Below are 12,311 nucleotides of genomic sequence, written 5' to 3'. Positions count from 1 at the left end.
TGGGAGCAAAGAATTTTCAGTAACCACCAGAGGCTCATCCCGATGACAGCGACCGGCGCCCCACCTTGGTCTGGCACCCCCGCTCTCCTGCTCCACCATCCCGCCACGCCTGATACCCACCATGTTCCATGCATGCCCCCTGGTGGTCAGCGCACATCATAGCGACCAGTTCGGTTGTTCTGCCATTCGGTCTATTTGCATATTAGCCTTTTATTATATAGGATTTTTATTGGTTAATCCTCATCTGAGGATATTTTTCCATTGATTTTTAGCGAAAGTGGAAGAAAGGAAAAGTCAGAGAGAACCATCAATGTGAGAGAAACACACTGATTGGTTGCCTCCTGCATAAGCCCTGACCAGGGCCTAGGCCAGGGAGGAGCCTGCAACCAAGGTAAGTGCCTTGATCAGAATCAAACCCGGAACCCTTTGTTCCGCAGGCCAACACTCTATCCACTGGGCCAAACTGGCTAGGGCTTGGGCGTATTTTTAAGTGGAGGGTATTCTTAAGTCTGCAGACCCTTATTTGGGAGAAGGCAATGGTTAGGAGAGGGGGAATCCAAAGAGGGGAGGAGCTCTGTCTGATGTCCCATAACCCCACCACCCCAGGGAAGTGAGTGAGTCCTCTAGAAGTCGGACCTCTCACCAGGGCCGTGCTCATGGCAGCCCAGAACCAACTTCTAAACTTTCAGGAATTTTGTGAATCGGTTGTTAAACTGTTGGTAGCTTGAAACCAGCCATGATGGCAGTATTTGTATCACAGAAGTCTACACACTCTACAAATGTTACAAATCAGGACTTCCCACCACCACCTGCTAACACTGTCTGTTAAACATTTACATGTGATGAACAACATAACCGAACAAAAATAGATCCAGAGACATAGAAGCATTGAACAGACCGTCAAATCCCAGAGGGAAGGCAGGGGAGGGGCGGGGTAAGAGATCAACCATAGGACTTGTATGCATGCATAGAAGCATAACCAATGGACCCAGACAGTAGTGGGGTCAGGGCCTGTGCTAGGGGGAGCGGGCGGGGAGAGGTCAATAGGACGGAAGGAGACATATGTAATACTTTCAACAATAATTTAAATTTTAAAAAAATGTTTACATGTGTACCACTGCCTCTAACTTCATATTTGCTTCTCCATTTCTACTGGAAAGGCAGCATGAAAGGAAGCTTTTTCATCTGCAGCCCACTCCCAAGACCAGCAGGGCCCAGCCCAAGAGGGTGTTGACCCTTCCGTCATACTCCGCACAATCAACCCCAGATCTCCAGACAGACCTCATTTCCCTGCCTGACACTTCTCGTCCCCGGCGCCCAGCCTGGATCAGCCCAGACCCCCAGGTGCTGAGCTGGAACTGCCAGGTTTGTCCGTGTGGGACCCGTAGACCCTGACCGTGGCCACACCGGGGAGAACTCACACCCCAGTCCTCATGCGGCCGGATGGGGAAGGAATTTCCACTCCACGCTCCAGTGGGAAAACCACGGGAGAAACATCCAGGTCTTCTCTGATGGGTGCGCTTGGCATAAAATATCAAGGGTGCCCAGGTGAGCCCTCTTTTCTCTCTCCTGGCTCTGCCCACCACAGAGCAGGCGCGCCGCTGAGGGGGCAGCTGGTGAGCCCATAAAGCCCTCCTACCCAGCACAGATCAGAAGTAACGCTCATCTTGTGGTTGGTGCCCATGATCACCCTCAGTCTGCCACCTGCGCCTTTCAAGTGGTTCAGACTCAAAAGGCAGGAAAAGGAGCCCCTAAAACCTAAGCCATCTGTGAGGCCCCATCTACCTCACCCCTTCACAGCCTATTGCTCGCCCCTTGTTCCCCCAACCACTCGGACCTTCCTCCAGTTCCTGGAAAATGCCAGGTTCACCCCCAGCTCAGCATCTTTGCCTTTTTCATCTTCTTCAGTGCTTCCCAGGGCTGGTTCCTCCTCCTCTCAGGTCTTGGCTCAGAGGCCCGCTCTACGAAACATACGCCTCCTTCATATCACCCTGGTGTATAGTCTGGGTTTCTGAAACTGTGCATGTGCTCACCTGTTTACCACCCTGTCCCCTCAGGTCTTATCCGTCTGGTTCAGTGCTGTGACCTAGCACCTAGGACAATGCCTGCACAATCGCAGAGGCAGAAATGTGTGTTGAATAAACTGACTGTTTTGGGGATAAGGGAAAATGAGTATTTTTCTTTATTTTGTTTTGGGGGGTTTTTTAATCCTCACCCAAGGATATTTTACCATTGATTTTCAGAAAGAATGGAAGAGAGAGGGAAAGACAGAGAGAAATATCAATGTGAGAGAAGCACATTGATTGGTTGCCTCCTGCACACACTCTGACCAGGGCCTGGAGGGGGGGTAAGAGGCGGGGGGCGGAGGAGCCTGTAATCGGGGTGCTTGGCCTGGATCGAATCCGGGACCCTTTGTCCGCAGGCCAACGCTCTAGCCACTGAGCCAAACCAGCTAGGGCAAGTGATTTTCTTTAATAGCAAAATATAGATTACGAAAAACTTGAAAATACAAAAAAATACAGTTTAGAACCTTCATTAACATTTTGATCACAAAAGACGAGTCACGCCTGCACTTCCCGTGTCTTCTCCGTGCATGTGGGTATAATCAGTGGTGTGGGGTGCACATGCAGACCGTCCTTCCAGGCTTCCTAAGGGGCCCTGGCTCCTAACCACACTCCTGTGCACCCATCCTGTTTCTGAGGACCGCCCTGAGAATGCCCCTACACTGAAGACCTCTGGGGCTCAGTAAAGTGTAAGGCTTTGCAGCGTACGCATGAGGTAACGATGGTCTTCCCATTTCCAGATGTGGGGACCAGACTGGCTGATGTCAGAAGCCACACACTGACAAACAATTCCAGTTGTCTGGCAGTGCAAGGCCTCACTTCTCTCTACCTTTGGCCTTCGGGCCATGTAGCCTAATTACCTGCCCTCTGCAAGGTGCTTGCTCACTAATGAAAACTGAGACGGGTCTCAGCCAGGTGGCAGTCATACCCACCAGTCCGTAGGCTCTTTGGGGCCGGCCCTGAGGATGACCAGACAGCGGGGCAGGCCCTGACACAGGATCCTCTCCGCCTCCTGACCCTCCCACCCTAGCCCCTGCAGCTCAAGGACCCTAAGCCTGGGCATGGTGCGGCAGGAGGAGAGTATTTCAGCCGGGGAGAGCATTTCCAGGGCGACGTGTGGGGCCTGCAGGCACAGGCTCTCCAGCGCCGGCATTCCCTCCAGCACAGACAGGCCGGCGGCTGAGAGGCCCGTGACCGTGAGCCGGACCTTCCGCACATCCCGGAGGTGGCGGCTGATGGCCAGGAGGGTGCTGTCGGCCGAGAGGGCACAACCCAGCACCTCCAGCCTCCGTAAGTAGCTCAGCTCCTGCAGGCTTGCCTCCAGCCCGGCCTCAGTCACCCGGTAGGCGCCACCCAGCACCAGTGAGCGCAGGGCGCGGAAGCACGTCAGGCCCCGCAGGTGCTCGTCCCGAAAGGCAGGGACGCGGTCCAGCACAAGGCACTCGAGCAGGGGCAGCACAGGGGGGTCCCGCCCCCTGAGGAGCCAGGCCATGGGAATCTCACAGCTGTGCAGCTCCAGGGTCCTCAGGGTGCAAGGCAGGCTGGTGACGGGCACCACGCTCAGGTCAGCCCCGTGCAGGCAGAGACGCTGGAGGTTGGGGCACTTCTGGCCCAGGGCCCTCATCAGGGCTGGGGACAACTGGGGAGCCTGGGAGCCTGCGGACAGGTAGCCACACAGCCGCAGGGAATGGAGTCTGGATGCCATGTACCGGCGAAGGAGGTGCCACATGACTTTAGGCCGCATCTGTAAGAGCCAAAGATAGGGATGAGGAGGTGAGAGATATGGGGGATCTTTCAAGGTCCCCACCTGCCTGGAGTCAGACAAGCCCCAGCTGGGGTTCTCCTGCTCCCCTAGAATTGTCCTTCCACCACCAGCCTCACCCGACCAGACACCCCTCCAGGGGGAACAAAACAGTTTAACCCCACCACTTTGACTCCGAGAATTGAACAAAAGCAGTGAAGGAAAGAGAAGATCATAACAGATCTGTCTTTAGCAACAGAGTGGATTCTCATTAGGTTCTGGAGCAAGTAAAACAGCAAAGCAAGCCCCAGATCAGCGGTTCTCAACCTGTGGCTCCCGACCCCTTTGGGGGTCGAACGACCCTTTCACAGGGGTCGCCTAAGACCATTGGAAAACACATATATAATTACATATTGTTTTTGTGACTAATCACTATGCTTTAATTATTTTCAATTTGTAACAATGAAAATACATCCTGCATATCAGATATTTACATTACGATTCATAAAAGTAGCAAAATTACAGTTATGAACTAGCAACGAAAATAATTTTATGGTTGGGGGTCACCACAACATGAGGAACTGTATTAAAGGGTCGCAGCATTAGGAAGGTTGAGAACCACTGCCCCAGATTTTTATCCCTTTTTTAATGACCATGGAAAGAAGTAAGCAATCTATAATAATAAAAGTGTAACATGCAAATTGACCAAACAGCTGAGCAGCGGAACAACAATCCAGATGACCTTCCAATCAATCAATCGGGGGCCCCATGATCACCCCAAAGAGGGAGGCTGAGGCCACCAACCAACGGGCTGCAGTGGGTGGGCGGGGCCTCCCTCTGCAGGGGTGATCCATCCCGGAGCCCTGGCCAGGTGGGCACCTACCTCTTTGGGACGATCAATTGCGGGGCTCCGGACTGTGAGAGGGCACAGGCTGGGCTGAGAGACCCCCTTCCCAAGGCACGAATTTCGTGCACCAGGCCTTTAGTGTAAAATAAAACTGAAAAAGGCTCAAACTGCCCAGGGTACATTAGATCTAGGTTTTTAAAAAACAAAACAAGATGCCATAGCCTGATAATAGCAAAAGCTGTCAAAAATTTATCCTAGGAAGTTAGACTTAGTAGAAAACAAACCGATAGGGGCCGGATCAGGCTGGTTGGCTGCTGCAGTGCGTGTCATAGCCACCCCTCATTCTGCCATTCTGGTCGCTGGGCTTTTATTATATAGATGTCTCTCTCTCTCTCTCTCTCTCTCTCTCTCAAATCAATCTTTAAAAAGTAGTGTGTGAATAAAGCTAATTGTGGGTGGATATAAGTAAAATAGCATTTAATTATCTAAAGAGTAGCAATAGCATTATCTAAACTTTAGAAACACATTAACAATACCATATGTTGCTAATGGGCACACACATAGGAAATGAATAAAAACGCCAAAGGAAGGCTACGATTCCATTTTAGAATAGTGGTTACCTCCGAGGAGGGTTTCAAAAAGTGCAGTAAACATATCAATAAATGTTGCATGTACATGATCGGCAGTAAATACGGCCAAAGCCTAAAACAGGTTAAGTCTAGGTGGTGAGTACCTATTTATCTGAAACCATGTTATCCTCTACACATTTCTATATATTTGAAATAGTTCATAATAAAAACAAGAAAAGTAAAATGCAAATGACAGAAAGTGGAAATAGTTTGGTTGCACTACCCGGGAAGTTAATTCTGTTGACTGTGGAAAATGATTTCCCCGTGAAGACTCGGTAATAATAATCCTAAGTGATCTGATCGCCAGCCAGCATTGATCGTACGCCCACCGACACTCCGACACTGAGCCCATCCCTGCACCGTCTCCCCTATTTACGTTTTGCAGAGGGGGGAACAGGCCGGAGGGCGCAGAGGAGTGGGGTGCGTCCCGGGCGCCTCGGCTGAACCGGCCCAGGCCCACCCGGCCTACCGCACTCACCCTGCAGACGGTCAGGTCGACGTGTCGCCACAGCCACCGGTCGCCCACCAGCCTCTTCCAACGGTGACAGACCCTGAGGGGGGAGACCGCCGTGAGAGCACCCCGACCCGGCCTGGCCCTTCGCCCCCGTCCCGCCCCGGCCCCACCGCGGGGCGAGGCCGCACCTGGAGAGGCGAATCCGGTCCCGCACCGGGAGGTAAGAGAAGATCTCCAATATGACCGAGTCCGGCAGGTCCGAAAGGGTGGCCATGACCCCGCCGACTCGCATTTCCCCTTCGGGGTAAGGGAACTCCGGGACTCGCCCCGGGGGCGCCCCCGGAGGCGGGGGAGTGGGGTGCCAGCTGGGAGGTAGCCAAGGCTCCGGTAGCCGGTGGAGAGTGTTAGCTTTCCTTCTGAGCGAACGCGGGGGAGTCCCCCGGCAGCCAAAGAGCCTTCAATTTCAAACCAGAACTAAGCTGGACGGCCGGGCTGGGTCGCGATGACGCAGGGGGCGTGGTTAGGGCGGTGACGATAGTCGGGGGCGGGGACCAATCCGGAAGGCGTGGTTAGGGCGGTGACAATGGTCGGGGGCGGGGACCAATCCGGAAGGCGTGGTTAGGGCGGTGACAATGGTCGGGGGCGGGGACCAATCCGGAAGGCGTGGTTAGGGCGGTGACAATGGTCGGGGGCGGGGACCAATCCGGAAGGCGTGGTTAGGGCGGTGACAATGGTCGGGGGCGGGGACCAATCCGGAAGGCGTGGTTAGGGCGGTGACAATGGTCGGGGGCGGGGACCAATCCGGAAGGCGTGGTTAGGGCGGTGACAATGGTCGGGGGCGGGGACCAATCCGGAAGGCGTGGTTAGGGCGGTGACAATGGTCGGGGGCGGGGACCAATCCGGAAGGCGTGGTTAGGGCGGTGACAATGGTCGGGGGCGGGGACCAATCCGGAAGGCGTGGTTAGGGCGGTGACAATGGTCGGGGGCGGGGACCAATCCGGAAGGCGTGGTTAGGGCGGTGACAATGGTCGGGGGCGGGGACCAATCCGGAAGGCGTGGTTAGGGCGGTGAGCTGTGACGAGGGCCCGGGAGCGGAGCCGGGGCGGTGACGAGGCCGAAGCCGGGGTTAGGCCGGGGCCTGGACCGAAAGGCTGGCTGAGGCCAAAGAGCAGATCGCGAGTCTTGGAAGGCGGGCCTGGGAAACAAGGTCCAGCTGGGCGGCCGGAGCTGCGGCGGTGAGGACCCCTGGGAGTGGGCCTGGGGGCAGAGGACCTGGCGGAGCGCGGGGCTTCCGCTTTTTAATACTTAGCAATGCTTTTTGATGCATATGCACGAGGATACATTTGTTGAAGTGGAATAACTTGTTAAGGGGCGAGTGAAGTCCTAGCCGGTTTGCACGGTGGATAGAGCGTGGGCCCGTGGGCACGTAGCCAGTCAATTCCGTGTTCGATTGCAGACCCCGTCGCGGGAGGTAACCAATGCGCATCTATGTTTCTCTCTGTGTCTCTCTCCCTCCCTTTCACTCTCTCTAAAAATCAATTTAAAATGTCCTCGGGGTGAGAATTAACAGAAAAATAAAGAGCTCTCTTATAAAAAAAAATAAAGGGCGTGTTGAAATTTCGTTTCGATTGATAGTGACAAATTGTTCTCACAGAGGCTGAGTTGACAATCCCATCAAATATCACTCATTTTTAAAACAGCAATTCATAAGGAAAGTAAAATTTATTGAAACATTTTCATACTGATGAGTGTTCAGGTTGCTTCCAGATTTACCACAATTATTAGAGTTAAGCATTCTTTTATATATGTGTACGTATGTTCATACATTTATATGAACCTGTATGCATTGTAGGGGTTCAGAACGAGTCACCCCAAGATGTGCCTCTGAGATATGGAGATTGTTTTGAGCTAAAGGCAACTTGAGCCTCCAGCCCACGAGAAACTTCTGTTCCTCCCTTGACTTCCTATGACTTGAATTAGGGGGCTTGTGCTTAATAAGAAATTGAGGTAACTTCGCCTGCTTGTAGGACAGGGCAAACTTCTATTTGTTAAGCATCTGCTCTTCCATCATCCTGCAAAGACCTTGAAGCCCCTAAGGCACCTTACCTCATCCCTAGCTTGGACTATCTATGCTCATTTTTCCTTTGTCTCTGAATCTCATGCATTTGGGATCTCGTGTATGCAGGTACTTATGTATGCAAATGATAGAAAGTGGAAATAGTGGCAATAGTCCGGTGGGGCGGGAACCTGGACCAAACTCAAAAGACATTTGGTTATTTTCTCCTATTAATCTGTCTGATGCCCATTATTAAACCAGCTGAAAGAACCTTGAAGGTAGAGGAAAATTTCTTCCTCCCCCACAGGGTGTGTGTGTGTGTGTGTGTGTATTATATGCATATATACACCTCCTATGTTTTTGTTAAAGGTAAATAACCAAGAGTCACTTTGATGGCTTAAAGGTCAAATAAAGTTTAGTTTTGAATAGATTTTGCTAAATCACACCCTCAAGAGCCTACAATGGCAATAAACATGTTTTTAATACATACACACTAAAGCAGGAATTGGAGCAGTTGAAAACTGTTTTCAAAAGAAATGCAAAACTTATTAAGATGTATACATTAAATTTCGTGTGTCAATTATATCTCAATAAAGCTAAAAAATACATCTGTATGCTCGCACTTATCCATAAATAAGAAGTAAAACACTATGATTTTCACATATTAGATTAAGAGATGAAGCCAGAAAATACCCACACTGGCCTTGGTGTGAGGCGACAGACCCTCTCCACCAGTGCAGGCGGGCATAATTGACGCAAACTCTTTGAAGACAGTTTGGCAATATCTGATGGCAGCCTCTGTTGGACCCAAAACTACTACTGCAAGGATCTCAAATTGTCAAAAAGAGTGAGGTGGGTCTTTCTGTGCTGCTTGGAACAACCTATAGGATATTGTTTGCTTTTTAAAAAAGTGTAGAGAACCGCCTGGGCTCCGCGGTCCCGGGACGCGGAACTTGGGGCCTCGGAGGACTCGGGTCAGAGGGGGTGGGAAGTGAGCCTAAGTTTCAAGCTGAGGTCTTGGGGTGTGGGGGGCCGTTAACGTGCTGACTGCTGCCCCCAACCCCCGCCCTGTGTGGCTCCGACGTACACACATACACATATACATATATATATCCTATGTTTTTATTTGTATAAGAAAAATAACCAGGAGTCACTTTGATGCCTGGAGATATCTCTAATTCCAATAAAACAGATACACAAGTAATTGTACATAAAGGCCTGTAGAAAAACTCAATTGGTTGGGCATTGTCCTGAGCACCAAAAGGCTGCTAGTTCAATTCTCTGTCAGGGCACCTGCTTGGATTTCAGGCTCGATCCCTGGTAGGGGCGTGCAGGAGGCAGCCAATAGATGCCCTGCTCTCGCATGGATGTTTCTTTCTCCCTCTCCCTTCCTCTCTCTCTCTAAAAATCAATAAAAAATATTTTTTTAAAAACTAAATCATTAGCCCTAGCTGGTTTGGCCCCGTGGACAGAGCGTCGGCCTGCAGAGTGAAGGGTCCCAGGTTCTATTCCAGTCAAGGGCACATGCCCAGATTGCGGGCTCCATCCCCCGTAGGGGGTGTGCAGGTGCAGCCGATCAATGATTCTTCCTCATCATTGATGTTTCTATCTCTCTCCCTCTCCCTTCCTCTCTGAAATCAATTAAAAAAAATACCTAAGTCATTAGTTTCTGCCCTTTGACATAACTCAAAGGGTCCCTGTCTCTTTTGAAACATGTTAACACATTTGAAGATGCAGAGATTATCTTTAGAAAATGGAAACTTTTAAGGATAATTGTTCCTGGGGAGGGGCTGGGGAACGGGTAAGCAGACTTTATGTGCTGTATATATACTTTTATACTTGAATTTTTACCAGGTGCCAGTATTACCTTTAAAAAACATAAATTCCAAATGTTTATTAATAAATCAAACCCTTTGATATTTTTCCTCAGACAAGAGCACGGAAAACAATGCTTCCCGCTCTGGCAGCCATCTTGTGACTGCGAGAAAAGATCAAAAGGATTGTTGGGGGTTAATGGGGGGATGAGGACACATATGTAATACCTTAATCAATAAAGAAATTAAAGATTGAAAAAAAAAGGTCAAAAGGATTGCGCAGAGGTCAAGTCACTCGGCAGGACTGCAGCCCAGATCTTCCTGATGCCAGGACGTGGGCCTCTCTCACAATGTTCCACGGCCTCCATCTCCCCTGGAAAACCCACACCACCATGCAGGGGGGATGCCTCCTGGGCGCCCCCTCACCGCACCTGTCAATGCGTTGCCAGGACCTCTTCATTTGTCTTTTCACCTGTCCTCTTCCCCTATCGGACTGAACTCTGAGGTGGCAGGACAACCTTGGTCACTGCTGTATCCCCAAGGCCTGCTGACACACTGAGATGTCGGGGAAAGGGACCCCCTGAGCGACTCCCTCCACCCCTAAGATTATTCCCCCGGGGTGAGCCCTGGGTGGGGGGTGGCCTTGAAGTTCAGCAGAACCCAGGTGTCCCTGCTCTCGCAGTTACAGGAGGTTCCTAAGAACCATCTGCTGCCCTGCCTGCAGAGTGAAAGGAGAGGATCCCCCCATCCAAGCCCCTTCCTGTGGGTCGGAAACCCGGGAAACAAGGGAGCAGAGGGGGGCTGCCCAGCTTGCTCCTTCCTGGAAGGCACCTACCTCCCCTGGAAGGAGCAAATCTGGCTGCAGATCCTACTGCCTCCCAGACAGGGGGCTGGGGCTGCCCTGGCCCTGCAGTGGGCAGTCACTGAGCCCCTTCATGGGAAGCCCCAGTTATAATTTCCAGAGTGTGGGATGGTCACGAAGGTGTGGTGTCCTGTGTCCTGAGGCTCCTCCCCCTCTCACCTGGGTTCAGCGAAGTGTCTGTAGCCCTGGCAGCCTAGGCCTGGGACTTCCCATTAGCCCACCTGGAGCTGGCAGCCCGCAGCCCGCACCCCCCACCCCAGGATCCTCACCACTCCCCATGGAGTCCAGCCCCCAGCAATCCCAGACTTTCTTTTCCTCCCCTTTTAATTCTCCCCCAGCCCATAACTCAGCATCATGATCCTGTGCTCGAGCTATCTTTGATCACACATTGAGAAATTAGAACTTTTTTAAAAAACATTTACGCCCCCACCCCTAATTACAAAAGTAACATATGTTCATTGTAGATAATCTGGGAAAATACCAAAAATCCAACAAAGAAAATTAGCCTCAGCAATGCCTCCTGGTGGTGTCAATGTAAGAAACATCCAAACCTGTAGAGAATTTTTCTAAGAGTTTATCTGAGCCAAACTGATGATCTGTGCTGGGAGGCAAGATCTGAAACGCTCCAGAGAATAACAGTTTTGCAGCTTTTATGCATTTGAAATTAAGGAGGGAACCTACATGCAGATGAGAGAAAGCAAGGCGGGGATTGGACTACCTGACAGTTAACAAGATTACGTGCTCTCTCGCTGGGGGCGAAGCTTATTACAAAGGTGATAATCTAGGTGCACAGAAACAATGGACAGCGCTTGCTTAAAGCAAATTTAATTTTACAAAAACATCATATGCCTGGGACGAGACTACCCACCATGACCGCCCAGTTTGGAATTTATGATCAGAGCACCCTGCGAGATTACTTTTTTCATCCACAGAATTTAGGGAGGGGTGCCCCCTGTCTCATCGGCCCTGCAGTACAGGGGCTACAGGGCAAGTTTAAGATCTCAGAGCGGGAGCGACCTTTCTTTAAGACAAAGGCCTGGAAGATTTTGCATGTGCTGTTTCCAGCTTCTTTGCTGATGTGGCCGGTTAGCGCTCAAAGTCCATTCTAATGAGTGGTGGCACCCAGGCCAGGATCAGGCGGTTGCCTCTTTATTGACTACTAGAGGCCCGATGCCGGACATTCGTGCACTGGAGGGGGGGGGGGGTCCCCCTCAGCCCAGCCTGCTCCCCTTACAGTCGGGACCCCTGGGGGATGTCCGCCTGCCCAGCTTCTGGCTGAGCAGCGCGCCCCCTTGTCGGAGCGCACTGACCACCAGGGAGCAGCTCCGCATTGAGAGGCAGCTCGCGCACTGAGCGTCTGCCCCCTGGTGGTCAGTGCGCGTTATAGGAACCAGTCCTTCGTTTGCATATTAAGGTTTTATTATCCAGGATAGTCTGCACGCAGGTGTCCCCAGGGGCAGAGCAATAGCCAGAGGGGAGGCCCAGCCCTGGATGAAGGCAGTGGCCCCAGGATGGCTGCAGGGCCCCACCCGGCTCCCCGTAGCTGCAGCGAGAGGCTCCGTCGGGCTCAGCAGCGGCAGGTCACCTACCCCTCCCCGCTGTCACCCGGGCCCCTCTAGGGTCCCCACCAACTGACGGTGTCTCGCCACAGCGAATGGCGCCTCGACCAACGAGCTGGGCCCCGGCCCCTGACCTCTGATTCTCCCTCCACGGGGCGGGACCCCCACTCGGTCGCGCACCAACCGCAAGGTCCTCCTGCCGGGTCCGGAGCCCCTAAGCCGCGCCGAAGGCCCGCACTGCCCGCCCCCGGGGTTACCAGGCCCAGAGGAAGGGGCGGGCGCTGCA

At 52.2% G+C, this 12,311-nt stretch overlaps 1 protein-coding gene and 1 long non-coding RNA gene across 3 annotated transcripts; one reads left to right on the top strand and one right to left on the bottom strand.

Annotated features, from left to right (window-relative positions):
- Positions 1 to 2,453: 2,453 nt before the first annotated feature.
- Positions 2,454 to 6,240, bottom strand: FBXL12 (F-box and leucine-rich repeat protein 12). 2 transcript variants are annotated; one of them, XM_005859192.2, is made up of 3 exons: positions 5,923 to 6,239; positions 5,759 to 5,831; positions 2,454 to 3,807 (listed from the first exon to the last, which is right to left on the bottom strand). In XM_005859192.2, exons 1-3 carry the CDS (start codon positions 6,024 to 6,026, stop codon positions 2,986 to 2,988), a joined length of 999 nt encoding a protein of 332 aa, XP_005859254.1. In that variant the 5' UTR covers positions 6,027 to 6,239; the 3' UTR covers positions 2,454 to 2,985. The 2 variants fall into 2 exon arrangements, with proteins under 2 accessions (XP_005859254.1, XP_014389454.1); XM_014533968.1 differs by lacking the exon at positions 5,759 to 5,831 and having other exon boundaries at positions 5,923 to 6,240.
- A 558-nt stretch (positions 6,241 to 6,798) lies between these two features.
- Positions 6,799 to 10,967, top strand: LOC102250675. Its single transcript, XR_313184.2, has 3 exons — positions 6,799 to 6,969; positions 8,459 to 8,642; positions 9,721 to 10,967. It is a non-coding gene; the product is annotated as an uncharacterized LOC102250675 (long non-coding RNA).
- Positions 10,968 to 12,311: the final 1,344 nt, after the last annotated feature.

The sequence above is a fragment of the Myotis brandtii genome, unplaced genomic scaffold (assembly GCF_000412655.1).
Source record: "Myotis brandtii unplaced genomic scaffold, ASM41265v1 scaffold1234, whole genome shotgun sequence".
Lineage (NCBI taxonomy): Eukaryota > Metazoa > Chordata > Mammalia > Chiroptera > Vespertilionidae > Myotis > Myotis brandtii.
The sequence above is the reverse complement of the archived record's forward strand: the minus strand, read 5'-3'. Positions and strand labels throughout refer to the sequence as shown.

Excerpts from the sequence above, each read along its gene's own strand:
- FBXL12 (XM_005859192.2), bottom strand. The coding sequence starts at position 6,026 with ATGCGAGTCGGCGGGGTCATGGCCACCCTTTCGGACCTGCCGGACTCG. Across the intron at positions 5,832-5,922 it reads GACCGGATTCGCCTCTCCAG|GGTCTGTCACCGTTGGAAGA; the intron begins GTGCGGCCTCGC and ends CTCCCCCCTCAG. Across the intron at positions 3,808-5,758 it reads TCGACCTGACCGTCTGCAGG|ATGCGGCCTAAAGTCATGTG; the intron begins GTGAGTGCGGTA and ends TGGCTCTTACAG.